The sequence below is a fragment of the Schistocerca serialis genome, chromosome 2, assembly GCF_023864345.2.
Source record: "Schistocerca serialis cubense isolate TAMUIC-IGC-003099 chromosome 2, iqSchSeri2.2, whole genome shotgun sequence".
Lineage (NCBI taxonomy): Eukaryota > Metazoa > Arthropoda > Insecta > Orthoptera > Acrididae > Schistocerca > Schistocerca serialis.
The window spans coordinates 804,177,442-804,197,942 of NC_064639.1; the positions used below are offsets into that span (position 1 = coordinate 804,177,442).

General features: G+C 41.5%; 1 protein-coding gene across 1 annotated transcript in view; it reads right to left on the reverse strand.

Moving 5' to 3' along the window:
* LOC126456435 (ATP-binding cassette sub-family C member 4-like) overlaps positions 1-20,501 on the reverse strand; it is a 166,621-nt gene that overhangs the window by 54,971 nt on the left and 91,149 nt on the right. The window contains exons 13-15 of the mRNA XM_050092185.1: positions 18,752-18,960; positions 16,871-17,225; positions 14,612-14,762 (exon numbers count right to left, since the gene is read on the reverse strand). Of these exons, the coding sequence (XP_049948142.1) occupies positions 14,612-14,762; positions 16,871-17,225; positions 18,752-18,960 (715 nt within the window). The remainder of the gene's footprint in view (positions 1-14,611; positions 14,763-16,870; positions 17,226-18,751; positions 18,961-20,501) is intronic.

A 20,501-nucleotide genomic window follows, 5' to 3' on the forward strand; every position in this document is an offset into this window, starting at 1 on the left:
AATTCCGCCACCGGCCACTGATGTTTAGTTTTGCTTTTTTTTTTAGAGAATTAGTAAACCAAATTTGAGAAAGCTGCGACTTTAGCAGAGTGCACAAACAGAAATGCTGATTCGCTTAAATACTATGACGTCAGAACGGCGGTAGGAGACGCTTCCCTGGCAAGCATAAAACGCAACATCACGCGGGACCGAACATAATTTTTTCGATGTTGTAATACAGTTTCTCTGCGCTATGCTCTATCCTGTAATTGGCAGAAGTGTGCTAGAAATGACTGCAAGAGATTGGGTTGGGTTGTTTGGGGAAAGAGACCAAACAGAGAAGTCATCGGTCTCATCTGATTAGGGAAGGATGGGGAAGGAAATCGGCCGTGCCCTTTCAAAGGAATCATCCCAGCATTTGCCTGAAGCGACTTAGGGAAATCACGGAATACCTAAATCAGGATGGCCGGACGCGGGATTGAACCGTCGTCCTTCTCCAGTGCGCTACCACTGCGCCACCTCGCTCGGTACAAGAGATTGGAAGCAATGCTTTGTAATTTCCAATGCGAGATTCTGGCGTTCGGCTGACTGCTTTTTGAGATTAGCAGGCAACTCTGTATCTGGCTGCCCCGGCAGTTGACACGAGGTACTTCCGCTCTGTAATTAGTAACAACCTTCAGTTGTTACAGACTAAACTCTGTTCATAACTGCGAGGTTTGACAGACTCCTGGTTATGATCACGGAAAGTGGAAAGGACTTTTCGTTTGCTGTACCATGCTAGCGGAGCTTTCGCTACAGGCGCGGAACTATTCAGGAGTTTCACTCGGGGTCATATGTTTTACCCCTGCGTTGGAATTTTTTCTTCACTTCGTTTTGAAGTCTGGGCAAGTCTAATGATAGGTTCTGCTCTTCCTTTGGATACATTCCATCGTCGTCTTTAACTTAAATTTGGATAGGATTTTTCGGAAAATTATTTCAGTGGAGGGCAGGTTTAGTCGTGATTCAAGCACCGCCAAACAAGTCTGTGAGCACAGATCCGACATGCAGAACGCACGCCGACCAGCGCCAGTCGCCGCGGACGCGACGCCGCGGTGCAGTAGGGAAGTCAGGTGGCAAGACTGAGACTTAAGCTTCCTGTTCAAGGGCTTTTCTTTTCTCTTTCATGCATGCACAGTATTTCGTTAACATCTGCACTGCACATTCATTTCTGTTCAGGAAGGACGTCTGTCTCATGAATTAGAAGTTTGAATCTATTGGTTTTCATTTCCCCTCTTCATGTATCAAAACGCACGTCAACTAGCTCAATTAAATTCATTACTGTTCTTCTGATGGAGCTAAGGTTCATGTTTAATGTGATCAGCAGTTGTTGAAATCAAGTTCACTGTCCATTTTTATCTGGTGAAAATAAATGGTATTCATTGAACATAACATCTTTCTTTCAAGCAGTAACACCATTCATCCTTGAAATCTGTGTGTTATGAGTGTACAGTCACAGAAGTCCTAAATTTAAATGCATGTAAGTCAGATTCATTATTAAGAAGTACCAAATTCAATTCATATAAGTCAGATTCGTTAGTACAAATAGTTAGGCGCAGGAGTAATTTGTGCCAAATATCAAATCTTAAATTCAGTGTCACAGTTTCATATTCGTTCCTTTAGATACGGCCGGCCGATGTGACCGAGCGGTTCAAGGCGCTTCATTCTAGAACCACGTGACCGCTGTGGTCGCAGGTTCAAATCCTGCCTGAGGCATGGATGTGTGTGATGCCCTTAGGTTAGTCAGGTTTAAGTACTTCTAAGTTCTAGGGGACTCATGACCTCAGATGTTAAGCCCCATAGTGCTCAGAGCCGTTTGAACCTTTAGATGCCGTTTTTGAGATTGAGATAGGTGGCAGGAAGAGTACATGAAGAGCTTGGAAAAGCGCATTGATAATTTGCAGGGTAAAACTAAGCAAATGAGACTTACCGATGTCAGCGAATCCTCGGCAAACAATTGCATGCCTTGGTGAAGGACTGTTGCCGGAATGCACACGATTTGCGGACATAATGTACCAGCAAGTTCCGAACCCACAGGGCACAATGACGAGAGTAATCAGAGTGGCGACACGGTAACGGAAACGGCTGCAGGTTTCAATTTCAAACACTCCACTTTCGTACAGAAATTTCAGACTTATCAAGAAAGCGGAAATTTTATGTATCCCTAATTGGGGTGTTTCTAATCGGAGTACTTTTTTCAACAAATTGACCTCTGAAATTTAAAATATCCTTTATTTGTGGGTACTTGGAAGGAAACGTATCAGAAAATTATGCACGGCAGTGCTGCCAGAGGCAGATCGTATGAGGAGTACAAAAGAGGCGTTCTTGGATAGCTGCTGGTCGAAGGCTACGCAGGAGGGAATAAAACAAGAAACTGCGATGTGCAAAGGTTTCGAATCATTTGGTTACAAGTGCCACGTCAAATATTTTGATGCGATGGTTAAGAAAAATCTGTTCTCGGGTACATCTTGCAGCATTATCCGCTTGTGCTACGCGAAGCTACCCTTACGGTATCAACAACCGTTAACAGGAATGTGCGGTAGTGACACAGAAGAATTCAAATTCTTGTTACGGGAATCAGAATTTTCATTTGAAGAAAACAGTGCGAAGGAACGTGGCAGAGGACAATGACAGAGCAATAACAGTAAAAAGCAGTTTGGCGGATCGTAACGTCATAATAACAATGGCAATGGCAGATATAAAAATAGAACTTTGGGAGGAGAAAATTATAGACGGCAGCCGTATTACAGGAACAATAGAAACCATTATCAAAATCTTCGACATGGCTGTGAATCAGCAACTATAAAATCCGTAGAGTTTGAAAAAATTAGCCAACCAGTTGCAAAACGAACATTTACTAGCCCTTGACCTAGATCTCGATATTTCCAGAAATATCTTCTTCAGAAGGACTGGGTTCTGAATATGTTTATAATCGGTTACAAAAATTATTTTACAAACGTAACAAAATAACAGAAAAATATTTTTGAGGTGCGCATACTCACTTGTTACATCACCTGATGGTATGTTCATTATCTGAAGTCGAGTGGCTCTTATATATAAAATTGATATAAAAACCAGAAATATCACATGACATGGCTTGAGGACAGAAGCCAGATTACTTTCAGCGTGCGTCAGAATACCAGTAATCTCTACCAGTAAATCTATTGCATTTTAGTAGCCTTGCAGACGAAATTTCATTCTTGGTTTAATGTAAAATGCTGTTATTTAACACAAACAAGGCGTAGTTCTTATGCGCCCAGTACTTTCCAGTTTTCCGTATCGCTTAAGCTTCCGTAGTGTGAGGCGGAAGTTTTTCTTTTTACTGACGTTGTTTTAGCTCTATTTGCCTTTCTTTAAATAGAATTCTAGTTTCTGCACTTCTGCACGCTGAATTCATGTGTATAGTGTTACTCTGTCAGCAAATACATTAGAATCTTATGCGTAATGTTTACCAGCAAATTTATTGCATTTTTAGTAGCCTTGTAGAGGAAATTTCATTCTTATATTAATGTATAATGCTGTTATTTATTTTTTTAGCTCGTATCTGCTCTTTTTTCCCCATGCTTTGGTAAGAGTAGTCTTTTGTAAGTAGAACTCTAGCTTCTTCACGCTGAATTTATGTAGGCCTACAGTATTACTCTGTCAGCAACTGTACTAGAAATTTTACACGTAATGCATACCAGTAAATTTACTCCATTTTTAGAGTGCTTTGTAGAGGAAATTTCATTGTTACTTTAATGTAAAATGCTTTTATTTAACACAAACAAGGCGTGGTTCATAAGTGCATGTACTGAGGGCCCTCTGCAGCCCAATTTTTCCTGGTCGGTTGATCCAATATATTCGAACTGTTGGCCTTTGTCTCTGGCATAGTGCATACTTAAAGGTATGCAAATATTTTATCCTTTGACTTCTGTTTTAATTTTATGTTGACAAGAACCTTTACCGGTGGGCAAATATATTTGTGCATTTATTCTGATGTACGCTGAATGCAATCTGACTGATGTCTTAAGCCATGACATGTGATGTTTCTGGTTTTTATATCAAATTTATATATGACAAGAGCCACTCAGCTTCAGTTAATTTGATTTACGACCATGTGAAGTAACAATTTAGGAAGCTTACCTCAAAAAATATTTTTATATTATTAATTTTTTGTTATGATTGTAAAAATAATTTTTGTAACCAGTTATACAGGCTTTTAGGGCCCACTCCTTCTGAAAAAGATATTTTTAGAAATGTCGATACATAGGTCAAGCGCTAATAAACATTTGTTTTGCTGCTGGTGGCTGATTTTATGAACCTCTTCAGAAACTATCATCACGACGACAGGCATAACTGGGAACCCAAATCAAATAAACAAAGACAATGGAATCAGTCTCTTTACGGAAATGAGCAAAGAGCGGAGAACTCTTGGCGAGACAGGAGAAGGGATCGCCAACCAGCACAAGATAGTGAATTTGGGCCACCGCAGCCGAAATTATAAGACTTAAATCCTGATCCTCCTCAGAAATAATAAATAAGCAACGGACGCAAGAACTGTTCCTTAAACCCCCGCAAAAATTTCTCGAGTTATGCCAAAAGGACAGACGAAGATAATGAATTTTGTAGGCATTAAGAACCGTGCGTCACATTAGCCACATTAAACATTTTCTGGAATAATGGAAACTGACGAAAGATGCATAATTAGTAATTAAAAAAGGAATTAGTATGCGTAGTATGTAACATGTTTTTCTTAACTTGTGTTATTTTATATTCTTTTTTGTGTGTGTTCACGTAAATTATTTTGTGTCTGTGGGTAATGATAAGGACTCAGAACAGCAACTAAGCGTATGTAAATGTACTTATTTGTGTTTTCATTTTTGTAACAAACAGTTGTATATGAGAGGGAGGGAGAAGTTTTGTATTGTGGGAATGAAGGTAGCAGTGAGGTCTGTTGTGTTGGTTAATGTGTAATTTTGCGTCTAAGCGTACGCTAATTACTAAATTATGTTAAATGATCGGATGAACGAACTCTTTGTGTGGAATCGAAACATCTTGCCAGAACATTCACTTGCAATTTCAGATTTGAGCAATAGTTGAATTTGTGTCTAAGAAACCATAGGGGAAGCATAGAATGTACGTTTTTGTAAGTCCATGTGCCAATGGTCATATTTTATACGTGTTGCGGCTGCACACCAATTGGTCTGTACCGTGTGCCCTGTGTAACGTATGGGGATTTGCGTCTTTGATCGCCAGATGCTGATTTTTTGAGGATTTAGTATTTTTGATCGCCGACAGTGCGACGTGTATGTGGTTATGGAGCAGTTGTGATGGATAGAAGCTTGTATGAGATGTGAAAGGAGGACAGTTGATGTATAGGAGCACAGTTATGCGTGGGAAGACGTGAAATGCTGGGGAATCACTCGACATAGAATGACTATGTCAATAGTGTGACGATGTTTCATGGAAGATATTGTTCTAGCTGTGAACTGTTACAGAAATGCAAATGTATCCTTTTCATGGTGCCGTAGGCAAGGGAAACATTATGAGAAGAAGACATAAAGGAATGCACGCAAATACGTATGTAACAAAAAGAAAATGAAGCTTAGGTCACTAAATTACAAGTAGCTCCAGCCTATGAGTATGTCACAATAAATTAGTGATAATTCAGATTTGTGTGGTATTCTCCATTATTATTTTAATTTCAAGAAAGATATGTGTTTTCTACATTTAACGATGCATTGGTTGTATGTTTAACGTATTGCAGAAGAATGACTCTGGAAGAGAAGTATTTCACCCAAGGTATATGATACAAGAGATGTTGTAACTGAACGAAGGTACTTCGAGATGAGAGAAGAGAAAAGGACAAAATCATGTGGATTTGCTTCTGTGAGAAAAATACAAACTGTAACAATTCAAAAATTTATTAGAATACCGGTGGCAGAAGTAGATGGCATGTAGATAATAGTACACTCTACCTATATAACGACCCTCAATCGCTGCCCACCCGACTAATGAAACCAAAAAAACCTAAAATTTATGGTATAATGATAAACCTAACATAAATTTAGTATGTATCATAAATGTTGATTTAAAGATGACATTGCAAGCACAAGCTGTGCACTTAAAGTAAACACATTAATTAACCCTTCATATTTATATTACCTAATATAAATTGTTCATATGCCTTTGTTTATAATGATAAAACCCGGGACAAGTGACCTCAGATTTGCAAAAAAAAGTTAATATTTGAGACTTTTTGAATTTTTTGTGTCATGGTTTTGTTTTATGTTCCTTGTTCATAATGATAAAACCTGGGCCAAGTGGTTCCAGATTTGTAAAGTTAGGATATTTCAGAATGTTCGTATTAGTTATGTCACATTCACAAGGTATTTCTACTCTTGTACTATGTTGTACAATTTACAAGTAAGAGAATTCTTGTCCGTCTGTGCAGAGATACTGAGCACGACGGAGCTCACAAACGAGCGATACAGGTGACGGTTCTTCCGTCTTGTGACGGGCGAACGGAGGAAGGGATAACGTCTAAAGGCGAGCCTCAGCTAGCACAAATCTTGTTGTCCTCTGGGCCTCCCCTCACAACGCAGCAGGCACTTAGCAGACCGCTGGTCACCCACTGAAAAGCTTAGCCGGAGAACCAGTGAAGAGTCAGCCTCCCTAGGCTACGTCGCCGCATACGGATTACTGCAGCTCCCTGCAACCCAACTCAATGGACGCTGTCACACAGGTTTGTAAGCAAGGCGAACTGCACGACCTGTTTTACATTTCCTCGCATAAACGCGAAGAAGAGGTCCATAATGAAAAGTTGAACTCGTCAAACACTTCTGAGACAAAAGGTAGCGCAGCCTGAGCAGTCAGATTAAGAGGAATACATCTACATCTACATCTATACTCCGCGAGCCACCTTACGGTGTGTGGCGGAGGGTACTTATTGTACCACTATCTGATCCCCCCTTCCCTGTTCCATTCACGAATTGTGCGTGGGAAGAACGACTGCTTGTAAGTCTCCGTATTTGCTCTAATTTCTCGGATCTTTTCGTTGTGATCATTACGCGAGATATATGTGGGCGGTAGTAATATGTTGCCCATCTCTTCCCGGAATGTGCTCTCTCGTAATTTCGATAATAAACCTCTCCGTATTGCGTAACGCCTTTCTTGAAGTGTCCGCCACTGTAGCTTGTTCAGCATCTCCGTAACGCTCTCGCGCTGACTAAATGTCCCCATGACGAATCGCGCTGCTTTTCGCTGGATCATGTCTATCTCTTCTATTAATCCAACCTGGTAAGGGTCCCATACTGATGAGCAATACTCAAGAATCGGACGAACAAGCGTTTTGTAAGCTACTTCTTTCGTCGATGAGTCACAGTTTCTTAGAATTCTTCCTATGAATCTCAACCTGGCGCCTGCTTTTCCCACTATTTGTTTTATGTGATCATTCCACTTCAGATCGCTCCGGATAGTAACTCCTAAGTATTTTACGGTCGTTACCGCTTCCAATGATTTACCACCTATGGCATAATCGTACTGGAATGGATTTCTGCCCCTATGTATGCGCATTATATTACATTTATCTACGTTTAGGGAAAGCTGCCAGCTGTCGCACCATGCATTAATCTTCTGCAGGTCCTCCTGGAGTACGTACGAGTCTTCTGATGTTGCTACTTTCTTGTAGACAACCGTGTCATCTGCAAATAGCCTCACGGAGCTACCGATGTTGTCAACTAAGTCATTTATGTATATTGTAAACAATAAAGGTCCTATCACGCTTCCCTGCGGTACTCCCGAAATTACCTCTACATCTGCAGATTTTGAACCGTTAAGAATGACATGTTGTGTTCTTTCTTCTAGGAAATCCTGAATCCAATCACAAACCTGGTCCGATATTCCGTAAGCTCGTATTTTTTTCACTAAACGTAAGTGCGGAACCGTATCAAATGCCTTCCTGAAGTCCAGGAATACGGCATCAATCTGCTCGCCAGTGTCTACGGCACTGTGAATTTCTTGGGCAAATAGGGCGAGCTGAGTTTCACATGATCTCTGTTTGCGGAATCCATGTTGGTTATGATGAAGGAGATTTGTATTATCTAAGAACGTCATAATACGAGAACACAAAACATGTTCCATTATTCTACAACAGATTGACGTAAGCGAAATAGGCCTATAATTATTCGCATCTGATTTATGACCCTTCTTGAAAATGGGAACGACCTGCGCTTTCTTCCAGTCGCTAGGTACTTTACGTTCTTCCAGCGATCTACGATAAATTGCTGATAGAAAGGGGGCAAGTTCTTTAGCATAATCACTGTAGAATCTTAAGGGTATCTCGTCTGGTCCGGATGCTTTTCCGCCACTAAGTGATAGCAGTTGTTTTTCAATTCCGATATAGTTTATTTCAATATTTTCCATTTTGGCGTCCGTGCGACGACTGAAGTCAGGGACCGTGTTACGATTTTCCGCAGTGAAACAGTTTCGGAACACTGAATTCAGTATTTCTGCCTTTCTTCGGTCGTCCTCTGTTTCGGTGCCATCGTGGTCAACGAGTGACTGAATAGGGGATTTAGATCCGCTTACCGATTTTACATATGACCAAAACTTTTTAGGGTTCTTGTTTAGATTGTTTGCCAATGTTTTATGTTCGAATTCGTTGAATGCTTCTCTCATTGCTCTCTTTACGCTCTTTTTCGCTTCGTTCAGCTTTTCCTTATCAGCTATGATTCGAGTACTCTTAAACCTATGATGAAGCTTTCTTTGTTTCCGTAGTACCTTTCGTACATGATTGTTATACCACGGTGGATCTTTCCCCTCGCTTTGGACCTTAGTCGGTACGAACTTATCTAAGGCGTACTGGACGATGTTTCTGAATTTTTTCCATTTTTGTTCCACATCCTCTTCCTCAGAAATGAACGTTTGATGGTGGTCACTCAGATATTCTGCGATTTGTGCCCTATCACTCTTGTTGAGCAAATATATTTTCCTTCCTTTCTTGGCATTTCTTATTACACTTGTAGTCATTGATGCAACCACTGACTTATGATCACTGATACCCTCTTCTACATTCACGGAGTCGAAAAGTTCCGGTCTATTTGTTGCTATGAGGTCTAAAACGTTAGCTTCACGAGTTGGTTCTCTAACTATCTGCTCGAAGTAATTCTCGGACAAGGCAGTCAGGATAATGTCACAAGAGTCTCTGTCCCTGGCTCCAGTTCTGATTGTGTGACTATCCCATTCTATACCTGGTAGATTGAAGTCTCCCCCTATTACAATAGCATGATCACGAAACTTCTTCACGACGTTCTGCAGGTTCTCTCTGAGGCGCTCAACTACTACGGTTGCTGATGCAGGTAGTCTATAGAAGCATCCGACTATCATATCTGACCCACCTTTGATACTTAACTTAACCCAGATTATTTCACATTCGCATTCGCTAATAACTTCACTGGGTATTATTGAATTCTTTACTGCTATAAATACTCCTCCACCATTGGCGTTTATCCTATCCTTGCGGTATATATTCCATTCTGTGTCTAGGATTTCGTTACTGTTCACTTCCGGTTTTAACCAACTTTCCGTTCCTAATACTATATGCGCACTATTTCCTTTAATAAGAGATACTAATTCAGGAACCTTGCCCTGGATACTCCTGCAGTTTACCAATATTACGTTAACTTTTCCTGTTTTTGGTCTCTGAGGACGGACGTTCTTTATCAACGATGATAATGTCCTCTCTGGTAAGCCGTCAGGTATTTTATCGTTTCGCCCAAGGGGGGGTCCCTCTAACCTAAAAAACCCCCGTGTGCACGCCACACGCACTCTGCTACCCTAGTAGCTGCTTCCGGTGTGTAGTGCACGCCTGACCTGTCTAGGGGGGCCCTACAGTTCTCCACCCAATAACGGAGGTCGAAGAATTTGCAACCATTATAGTCGCAGAGTCGTCTGAGCCTCTGGTTTAGACCCTCCACACGGCTCCAAACCAGAGGACCGCGATCGACTCTGGGCACTATGCTGCAGATATTAAGCTCAGCTTGCACTCCGCGTGCGATGCTGGTTGTCTTCACCAAATCAGCCAGCCGCCGGAAGGAACCAAGGATGGCCTCAGAACCCAAGCGGCAGGCGTCATTCGTTCCGACATGTGCTACTATCTGCAGCCGGTCACACCCAGTGCGTTCAATAGCTGCCGGAAGGGCCTCCTCCACATTACGGACGAGACCCCCCGGCAAGCACACCGAGTGCACACTGGCATTCTTCTCCGACCTACCCGCTATTTTCCTGAGGGGCTCCATAACCCGCCTAACGTTGGAGCTCCCTATAACTAATAGGCCCGCCCTCTGTGACTGTCGGGACCTTGCCGGAGAATCGGCCACTGGCCCAACAGGCGAGGCATCCTGTGGTGGCTCGGAAACGATATCATCACCACTAGGAAGCACCCCGTACCTGTTGGAAAGGGGTAAGGCAGCTGCCACGCGGCCAGATCCCACCTTCGCCTTTCGGCCAGGCACGCGCGAGCCCACCACTGTCCGCCATTCACCCTGGAGTGATGGCTGACCGGTAAGATGCTCACTGCCGGAAGACGCAGCGACATCAGGGGTTCCATGTGATTCCAAGGCCACCGAAGTAGGCATAGGTCTCACCACAGTTGCCCCAACGCCACTACGAGCCGACGCCTGCGCCTCGAGCTCGATGAGCCTAACAGACAAAGCCTCCACCTGCCCCCGAAGAGTGGCCAATTCTCCTTGCGTCCGCTCACAACAACCACAGTCCCTACACATGACTATGTTTACCCTACTGGCCATACCACCTGTCATGAGGCAACATTATTCTAGTCAGTCACAATAACGACACGCTTTGCTGCACACACCTATAAGAAACTAGATACTGCATTGTTTGTGAAGAGGCTGACCTGTCAAAATACTTCATCCTTAAGCAACAGGCCAAGCCTATGAGAATTTCGACTCACTAGCACGCCTATGAAGGAAGAAAACCATTCCTACCTTCAATAAAGTTTCGTCACTCTAAATTCCTTTCCTGTACCGAAACAATTTTGTGCCAGTAACTTAAGTCCCCGTGCGTGTCTGTGCTCTGCAAATACAACTAGTACTCAGTGCTTAAACTTAAACTCGTCTGCAGATCGTAAGAAAACAGTTGGGTAGGGTTTGTCCTTTGTGTTTTTCTTATTTTCAGCGGACAATATAAATGGTCGTCCGTACCAACATAATTGTAACATATGTCATTCATACAGGTTCAAAACTAATTTTTGTACTACGTGTTTATCTCGAACATATTATTTTTCTCTTCGCATTTGATGTAAGAGAATGTTTGTTAGGTGTAACTGTCAATTGTTGTCATGACAGCCTAGTGCACGTGTAGAGGACAATATACTGTTCTGTTACATATTATGTGTCTAGGTTCGAGTAATATTTTTCGCTTCAATTCGATTCTGAATATACAAAAATTAGTTACTCAAATCAAAATGAAAGTTTCACGTAACCATTGTAGTATGAATGAGTCATAAAATACTTCGCAAAATTTCTTTGACTGACTGTTGCGTGGAAATCACCATTTAAATGAGGAGAGAGTCGTCCTTATTTACTCGGAAGCTTGTTTGCTCTTAGTGCTCAAGATTTACTAGAGTCGCGTTTGTATGACTGGGCACCAAGTTGTTGAAGTTGTTGAAACATTAATGAGCCATTAACAGTCAGAAGAATGTAGACACTATTTTCCTTTTTAAGACTCAGTAACAGTACTACATCTACTTTGGCGGATCTGCCAAGTGTCCAGCAGATAGGCATTTTATTTGCTCAACTGGGTGTTCCCAAAGTTACTGAGTTAGGTTAGATATATTTATTATTCTCATTTGACGCTGTGTCGCTCCTATCCCAATCCCATCTTAAAACAACAGTTATCCAGTGAAGTCTGATTGCAGTCACCGAATGTGGGACACTTAAATTTTGTCTTAAGAGATGTCACAGTAAATCCCTACATGAGACATCTCTTGGCATAAAGTGTTCTTGCTATGGGAGTCTAATGAAAAACGAAATGGACATATGCGCCATTCTTTACAGCTTTTATTCACGTAAACTAACTATTTAAATGCCTTAAAGAACATTAATTCGAGAGGTATGCAAATTTGCCATGTTACTAGGGTGGGGGGAGGGGTCAATGAGTGTGCATACATTTTCTCCTTGTTAATCTCTTCTGCCTTTAATTCAACGACCTTCTTTTTATTTATTATGACAGTCGTAATTCAGCTTTTAGTTGCAATGAGTCTGCCTCGTAGTGGATCAGACTTTGACAGTATTGAACGAGAAGGCAAGTTTCAGACGGAGCAGTCACCAGTGCAAGCCCTCGGCTACTAGATGAATGTCTTTACAACGGGTGGCAAAGAGAAAGCAACGCAGAGGCGGCACACCTGCTGAGATAGACAGTACAGTTTTGCAGAGGGCCACAACACTTGTGCTACCAGACGCACAAAGTCATTTTTAGCCCTGAAGTATACAATAAACATCAGGTCCGGCGAAAACTCGAAACATGCTTCCTCGTCACAGTTTTAGTGCATTCCTGCATGGAAAGAGCGTTCCTCAATTTACGCTGTGGATATGACCCTCTTGGAAGTCAAAATCTGAGAATTTGGGTGGAGGGACAGGGGAATTCCTTCACCGATCACTGCTGTTTAATTTTGCTCTTTTTATAGAAACACCAAACCGAGCGTGAGACTTTAGCAGTGTGTAGAAACAGAAATTCTAACTGGCTTAAACGTCTTAATGTCAGAGGAACAGGAGGAGACGTTTCCCAGCGAGCATAAAATGCAACATCACGCAGGACTGAACATAATTTTTTTCCATTTTTTTCAGACTATCTGCGCTGTGCTCGATCCTGTGACTGTCAGAGGCATGCAAGAAATGATAGTAAGAGATGGAATGCAAAGCTTTGTAATTTTCAGCCGAGATTCTGGCATTAGACTGATTGCTTTACGAGATTCACAGATATCTCTATGTCTGACTGCCCTGGCAATAAACAGGAGGTACTACTGCTTGGTGGTTAGTAACAACCTTCATCTGTGACACACTAAACTGTGTTCATAACTGCAAGATGTAAATTCTGGCCATGGTCACAGAATGTGGAAAGGACGTGGAAAAATTTTCGATTGCTGATCCATGCTAGGGAAACTTTGGCCCTAGGTGCAGAATTATACAGAAGCTATACTCGGGATCATATGTTTTGCCTTCCGTTAAAAATTTTTCTTCACTTTTTGTTGAAGCTTGCACTAGTATAAAGATTTGGTTTTCTCTTGTCTTCTTGAATATAAATTTGGACAGAATTTTTGGGAAGTGTGAGGTTTAGTCATGATTCCACCACGACCAGACGAGTTTGTAAGCAAACACCCCACATGCAGAATGCACGCTGACCAGCGCTGGTCGTTGCGGCCACAAGGCTGCAGTACAGTTACTCATTTCATTGATCGTAAAACCTTTGTGTCAAATAGCAGCACCATTCAGCTGTGAAATTTGTATATTATGAAAGCAGATTCAAAGAAGTACTAAGATTAAATTCATGTAATTCTGATGCATTGTTAAGAAGTACCAAAATCTGTTCATGTAAGTAAGATGCGTTATTACAAAAACTTAGGAACAGGATTATTTGGTGCTAAATACCGGACTTTTAACTGAATGTCGCATGGCCAAATTCATTTCTTTAGAAGCAGTTTTCAAAACCTCGAACGAATTCATCAGACATTCAACTTGAGGGGAGTAGTGTGGTATTTCAAATGTGCATACACGTGTCAAATAGCAATTAATAAAATAATAACTCCATCCGGAATTTCGAAGGTGTTCATGGAAATACTTCATGTTCAGATTTACATTAATATTCTTCATCATGGTGTAATGGAACTAGATGAGTCGCTCACCTCTTGTTAGATGGAAGATGATCATACGAAAGAAAATTCTCTCTTCAGTTGGTAATGCTGTAGATTCAAAATTATCATTCTCTTCTGAATTATAAAAATGTTGCACTGCTTGCAGCTAAAATCCGAAAGCAAACAAGCTGTTCAGTTTTTTGTCAGTTTCTTAGGGGATCGTTATTTATTATTTAATGTTTCTATGCGAAATCCCTTTTTATTTGCGCTTAAATTCCGTAACCTGTGTGTCTGTGACTATTCCGTGAAATGTCAGATTGATTTTTCCAATCGTTTCTGGGGCATAACGATTGGTACTAAAAGTTCTTGGCAGATTAAAACTCGAAGTTCGTACCTTTTTTCTTTTGCAGGCAAATGCTCTACTGACTAAGCTACGCAAGCATGACGCAGAATCTGTCCTCACACTTTTACTACCTCCAGTACCTCGTCTCCTATCTTCCAAACTTCACAGAAGGTCTCCTGTGAAACTAGCACTCCTGGAAGAAAGGATATTGTGGAAACATGACTGCTCATGGGAGTAGTTCAGTTCTTACAAACCCCCTCCCCTTCACACACACACACACACACACACACACACACACACACACACACACACACAACTTACACTTCGTGTTAAAAATGTGGAATTAGAATGAACATTTATTACGACAAAAACTACTGGCTTGTGTGAAAAAACACGATACTTACGGACACCCTCCAGTCTCTTAATATTTCTCCCAGTGGTCATGAAGATTCTTGCCACATAAACGAATAATGCTCCGACGATTGCCATGGGAATAATAAGAACGTAGTTCACTACGAGGACCATAGCCAGTATTCCGAAGAGCACCAGGTAAATCTGAAACGAGAGAATGGATAGTGATTTCCCTCATGCAAGATCGTTTGGAATATCTCAGAAGTTTGGAGATCTCGACGCTTGATAATCGCGCCGTTACTAACAAGCCGTTTGGCGGAATGAAGCGGTTCTGCATCGAAAAGCAACTGATTTGAGTTTGATTAATGATGTACAACCGACCTGTTGTCTACATTTTTTCTTCAGAATATTTCGACAATCGATCCAGTCGTTTTCTTCAAGGGATGAGAGCAATGTTGTTAAATATACATGCTGTCAGGATTCCAAATAGGAAAATGGAAAGAACTTGGCTGTGTACCCGAAAGTACTTCACGAGCTAATCGTTTAACAGTCACAGCATCGGGGCTAGGTGCAGCAGGCATGTCGGTATTCTTCAATGAAACGATGTTAAAAATAAAAACAAATTTTATCTTGCATGGCCAAAGGAACTGGGCATCGTAATTCAGAATAACACAGGCACTGCAATATTGTATTTACCAGCCCACACTGGGTTCAAATGGCTCTGAGCACTATGCGACTTAACTTCTAAGGTCATCAGTCGCCTAGAACTTAGAACTAATTAAACCTAACTAACCTAAGGACATCACACACATCCATGCCCGTGGCAGGATTCGAACCTGCGACCGCAGCGGTCGCTCGGTTCTAGACTGCAGCGTCTAGAACCGCTCGGCCACTCCGGCCGGCCCGACACTGGGCAAGAGACTTTCAAGTAAAATGTCTCACCTGTAGGCAATATACATAATGGACGTACGAGTTCACGTCGTAGACAAAGTACTGACCACATATGGAAGTTTGGGTGTGGCCGTGAGTCGTTCACGGATAGTCGAATGGTAAGGCGAACGCTCGCGATAAGCTGGAAATTCGGCTACGAGTCCCGATCCTGCACAAATTTTCACTGTCGTCATTCAATTCTATAGCTGATGGTTGTCCGTACTGCAACTGAGAATTCATTTAATGCATATCATGAGGTATGGCAGGCCAAAATTTATGTCATATTGAATTACCTCATTCTGACAACGATACTTTCAAAAGTGGATGAAGACAAGAAGATTTAGGTTGCCCTCTTACAATTGGCGTCTAAAATTTCAGCGGTAGCCGCGCGGGGTAGCCGCGCGGTCTAGGGCGCCTTGTCACGGTCCGTGCGGCTCCGCCGTCGGAGGTTCGAGTCCTCCCTCGGACATGGGTGTGTGTTTTGTCCATAGCGTAAGTTAGTTTAAGTTAGAGTAAGTAGTGTGTAGGCTTAGGGACCGATGACCTGAGCAGTTTGGTCCCATAAGACCTCACCACGAATTTCCAAAAAATATTTTCAGCGATAGTGTGATATGGCCACAAAGCAAGAGTCGGACTAGGGTTACAACAGTGGCGTCAGCTCTATGCGGCCATTACCTGTAACACATGCTGAAGCGGGAAACATAGGCACCCTGCATCTTTCATCAGCACACCTGTGACTTCATCATATGCCCACTGCACTTCTGCATACCTATGGGGACTAGCAATCTTTTCTTCCAGAAGTGATAGTCCCGCTGGGTATGTCAAGAATTTTGTTACTTCTAAGATTCCGTCGTACATTTCAGTGATGTCATACAAGCCACGAGTGTCAGATCCATGGACACTTCTCACGAAGGCAGCCCCACAGTGCTTTCTAAGTTTCATGAATCATATAAAACACCGAAGTTGTTTAAGCGAGACAGCCCCTTGCTTTTAAGGTACCGCCATACACAAGGTGTTTCAAAAATGCTTTTACAAACTTTGGGGAAGGGTTCCTTACACCAAAAGAAGAAGAAAAGTAAACATGGACTCTAAAATATATACGTTATGAACTATGAGCATTTGTATCACTTCGCTACTGTGGAACACATCTCTTCTATTGAGTATGTGCTCATATCTCTTATGGTTTGCATTTGAATTTCAGAGAGATATTTTGTTGGTGGACATGTGTGTTTCTTATCGAGCGAGAGAAGAGCACTACCGAACAGAATGAAATTCGAGGAATTGTTCCCGTCACATTATTATTATTATTATCATGAATATTGTTATCACGTCACCATTGATAAATGTATTCAAATTATTGAAACAGAATTAAAAACACGTACCTGAATCATCATGATCAAAAACTGCGGCAGGAGTTCATCGGTAGATCCCATATCCTTAGAGAACCTGTTGAGAATTCGTCCAGATGGGTTCGTGTCGAAGAAACGCATAGGGGCCCGGAGGATGCAGTTGAACATGGTGTTATGCATGTTTCGCGACGCCCGCATGCACATTTTGAAGAAGGCGATGGATCGGATCTGTGTGAGCAGAATGCAGCCCACCACGAGACCTCCGAACAGTTCCAGGAAGAACTCGCTGGGCGGGAGGGACTCCAGCTCCTCTGACAACGTCTGGTTGCTGCCACCGGCCGCCTCCAGTTGCAACTGGAGAGACGTCCTCAGTACCTCCGTGTTAGACCTGTGCACATCAGCAGTATTACCGTTACCGAATGTTTCAACCACATTACATGTTACGACGAATTAATAACGGAAAAGATTTCACGTTAACATATTAACTTAGTGTACAAGGCAGGGAGCCTTCCTAGAATTTAGGGGTTTCGTGGACAGTGCTGTAATCAAATGTCCTACCCACCAACAGCTCTCTGAGCAATATGATGTTTCAGATGACCACTGCATATGACTTGCTTTTCGAAACTACATAGAAAACCTTGCAAACCACGAGTATTCAATACAGCGTATAGAATCTATGAGACCGGCGCCGTAAGATGAGTCTTTCACAGGCAGTCCAACTACAAACTTCCGATGATAACAATTACAGTTAAGCGCGTGAAGTACTATACATTCAGCATTGCTGTTTAAGCATAAAAATTGATGAACAGAAATAAATATGGCTGGTTGGAGAAAAAATGAATGATCTGTTTCATGACGATCAGATTGACTACAGGTAAGGTAAACCAGCAGTCCTGACGACGTATAAAAAGCGTTCTAAAATGCAAAGTGGTTCAAGATATTTCATAGTCCACGTAGAAAGCAGTACAAGCTATAAGAAACCAAGATGAAACAATAATAATGAGAGCTCCAGAGACAAGAATTCGAAGTATATAGGATATAAGACAGGAATGCAGTCTGTGCCCCCTATTATTGAATATTCACTGATAAGCCAAAACGTTACGACCGCTGCGCATCGCGACGTTAGATGCCATGTGATGGCGTTGTGAGCACGTGACGCGGTAACAGAAGTACGCTGGTGGGGAATCACCCTGGCGAAGGTATGAGCATGTGCCTATTGTAACAACATACTGACAGATTTACAATTTACAATAATTGAGTCAAATATACGTATATGTCAAGCTAATGAAGAGTATAACTAAAGTGTAGAAGGAAGTTATATATAACACATTGTTAATAGTACAGGGTATCTAGTTTTAACGTCTAAAAGGTTTGGGCTAATTTTTTATATTTTATAAGATAAGTTATGTAACTAACGTAATGTCTATTTTACAATGCAAGCTGACCATTCAACATATATTTTGATTTAGGCAGGAATGTTTGTATATTTGGAAAAAAATGATGTGCCATATCTACCAGTAATTATTGGACGGCTTACTGTTGAGTGCGATAAATAAAGGTCATCTAAATTGTCAGATGAGTTTCTGTAGTTAATCCAGGAAACGTTGCGCATATATCAATGTCTCGCAATGTGATAATTTCGTGTAGTCATTGCATTATCATGAACCAGGTTTATTTGACTTTCCTCTACATTATTTCTATACGGCGTCAAGTAAAATCCTTCCCTATCAATGAAAAATTCCTGGTGGCTGCTCCAACACCATTAAAAGAGAGGATAAAACATACCTAACGTAATTTTTTGGACAAAGAAACAAAAGTAATTTTGTACGCTTATCATATTTTGCGAAACAGAGTACGTTTGTTCCAGATAACATAAACCATTTGATATTTAGAGTACTATTTGAAATTTCTTACCAAAACGTTACCACATAGTCCGAACCGCTGGTGATAATCTGTGCGATGACTATCATGATAGCCACGGAAAACAACAGGCAGAGGCCACCAGCTGCCCGGAAGTACTTCCACACGGTTTGCCACCTGAAGTTCTCATGCATCATTTTTTCGCTGTTGTCCTGCTCCGCTGGATCTCTGTGAAGTTTACCAGTTTCATCCAACAAAACGCTCTGAAAAAAAAGATAATTTTTTGTTTATTTCTGTCAGCGATTGAGCTTTACGGACGGAGACCAACTGAGTTTTAAATGACTGGGAAAGAAACCTTCCAAATGTTTTCCGTGAAACCATCATAAACCTTCAATGGTATTCTCTTTCACTTATAAGTGCGCTATGTGCTAATAAGTACTATGGCTGCTAAAGTGCAACAAACACTCTATATTACACAGTAAAAGTAGATGAACGATTATCTTCTGGGATTTCACAAAACCAGTCTGTGCCAGGTCGTCGTAAAGCTATGGACACACACCAAGAAAAGAATTCAGATAGTCAATGGTCATCCAAGTGCATCAACATCAGCACATTATCAGTCCAAAAAGTTGTCCCAGTGAGGTCAAATAAGCAGCTGAGTCACGTATGCACAGCGTCATCATGATATGAATTCATGTTGGTAAGGCAATCGATTTTACTTCCTGTAAGACGTCAGAGATCAGGCCTATGTGAATACTCGTGGGTACACCTTATCCACTGTAGGTGAAATATTTAGCAGTTTATGTCAGAGACTATCGATCTCCTGCGTGATGCTGGGCCAGCAGGCATGCCATCTTGTAAGCATCTTCATTGTGTTATCCCCCATTCGTTTGAAATCCCCGTTGGTGGCAAGATGATCACTCAGCAGTGATCATCATCTTTTGTCAGCATCAGTACTCCCTTTACCATTTGGATGACATTTTTTAGACAAAAGTATGTGCTTAGTTCTGTAAGAGAGTTCTAGCCAACTTTGGTAAATATCTCATAACTTACTTCAGAAGAAGGTTGTCAACCGTGTCCTTTGCATTGACAACCGCTGTGAGAGGAAAATCTTCTAGTTAATTTCTAGGATATCATCAATTTGGAACTACAGTCTTTCCTGAGGGTCAGATGTAGAGTCTTGTAGTCAGGGTGATCTGGACAGATCATCAGCATTTGCATGTTGTGTTGTAGACAGAAATGAATTGTATAACTCCTCATAAGAAAAGGGTGCAGCGTTGGAGGTATTGGGCTATTTTTCCAGGAAATTGTAAGTTAGGGAGAAACAAGAAAATCAGCGGTTTATGGTCAATAATGATGTAAAATTTTGTATCATAGAGAAATAAATGGAATTTCTGAATGCGAAAACGGTCGCAGGGGCTTCTTTTCAGATTTGGGAATATTTTAATTCGGCTGAAGTTAAGGTTTTGGACGTATGTGCCATGGGTTTTTCACGCCAATCAGCACTTTTGCGAAAAAGGAATGCCCCCAGTGTATTTGAAAGGCTTCAGTGGCTACCTTATAGCGTCTTGATCAACCAAACTTCGCTAGACAAGGAGAGAACTTCAGATATTGCATTTACTTTTTAAAAGCCTTCTCACGCTGCTGTGACCGTTCGTATTTTGTACCCTTCTTATTTATATTAAGTCTGGCAATCTGGGTGGCATTTGGTATGCATTTTGCATGGTAACTAATCTTCCCAAAAAATAACTGAACGTCTTTTAACTTTGTGGTCGTTTGAACTTTTTGCTGGCTTCCGCAAATT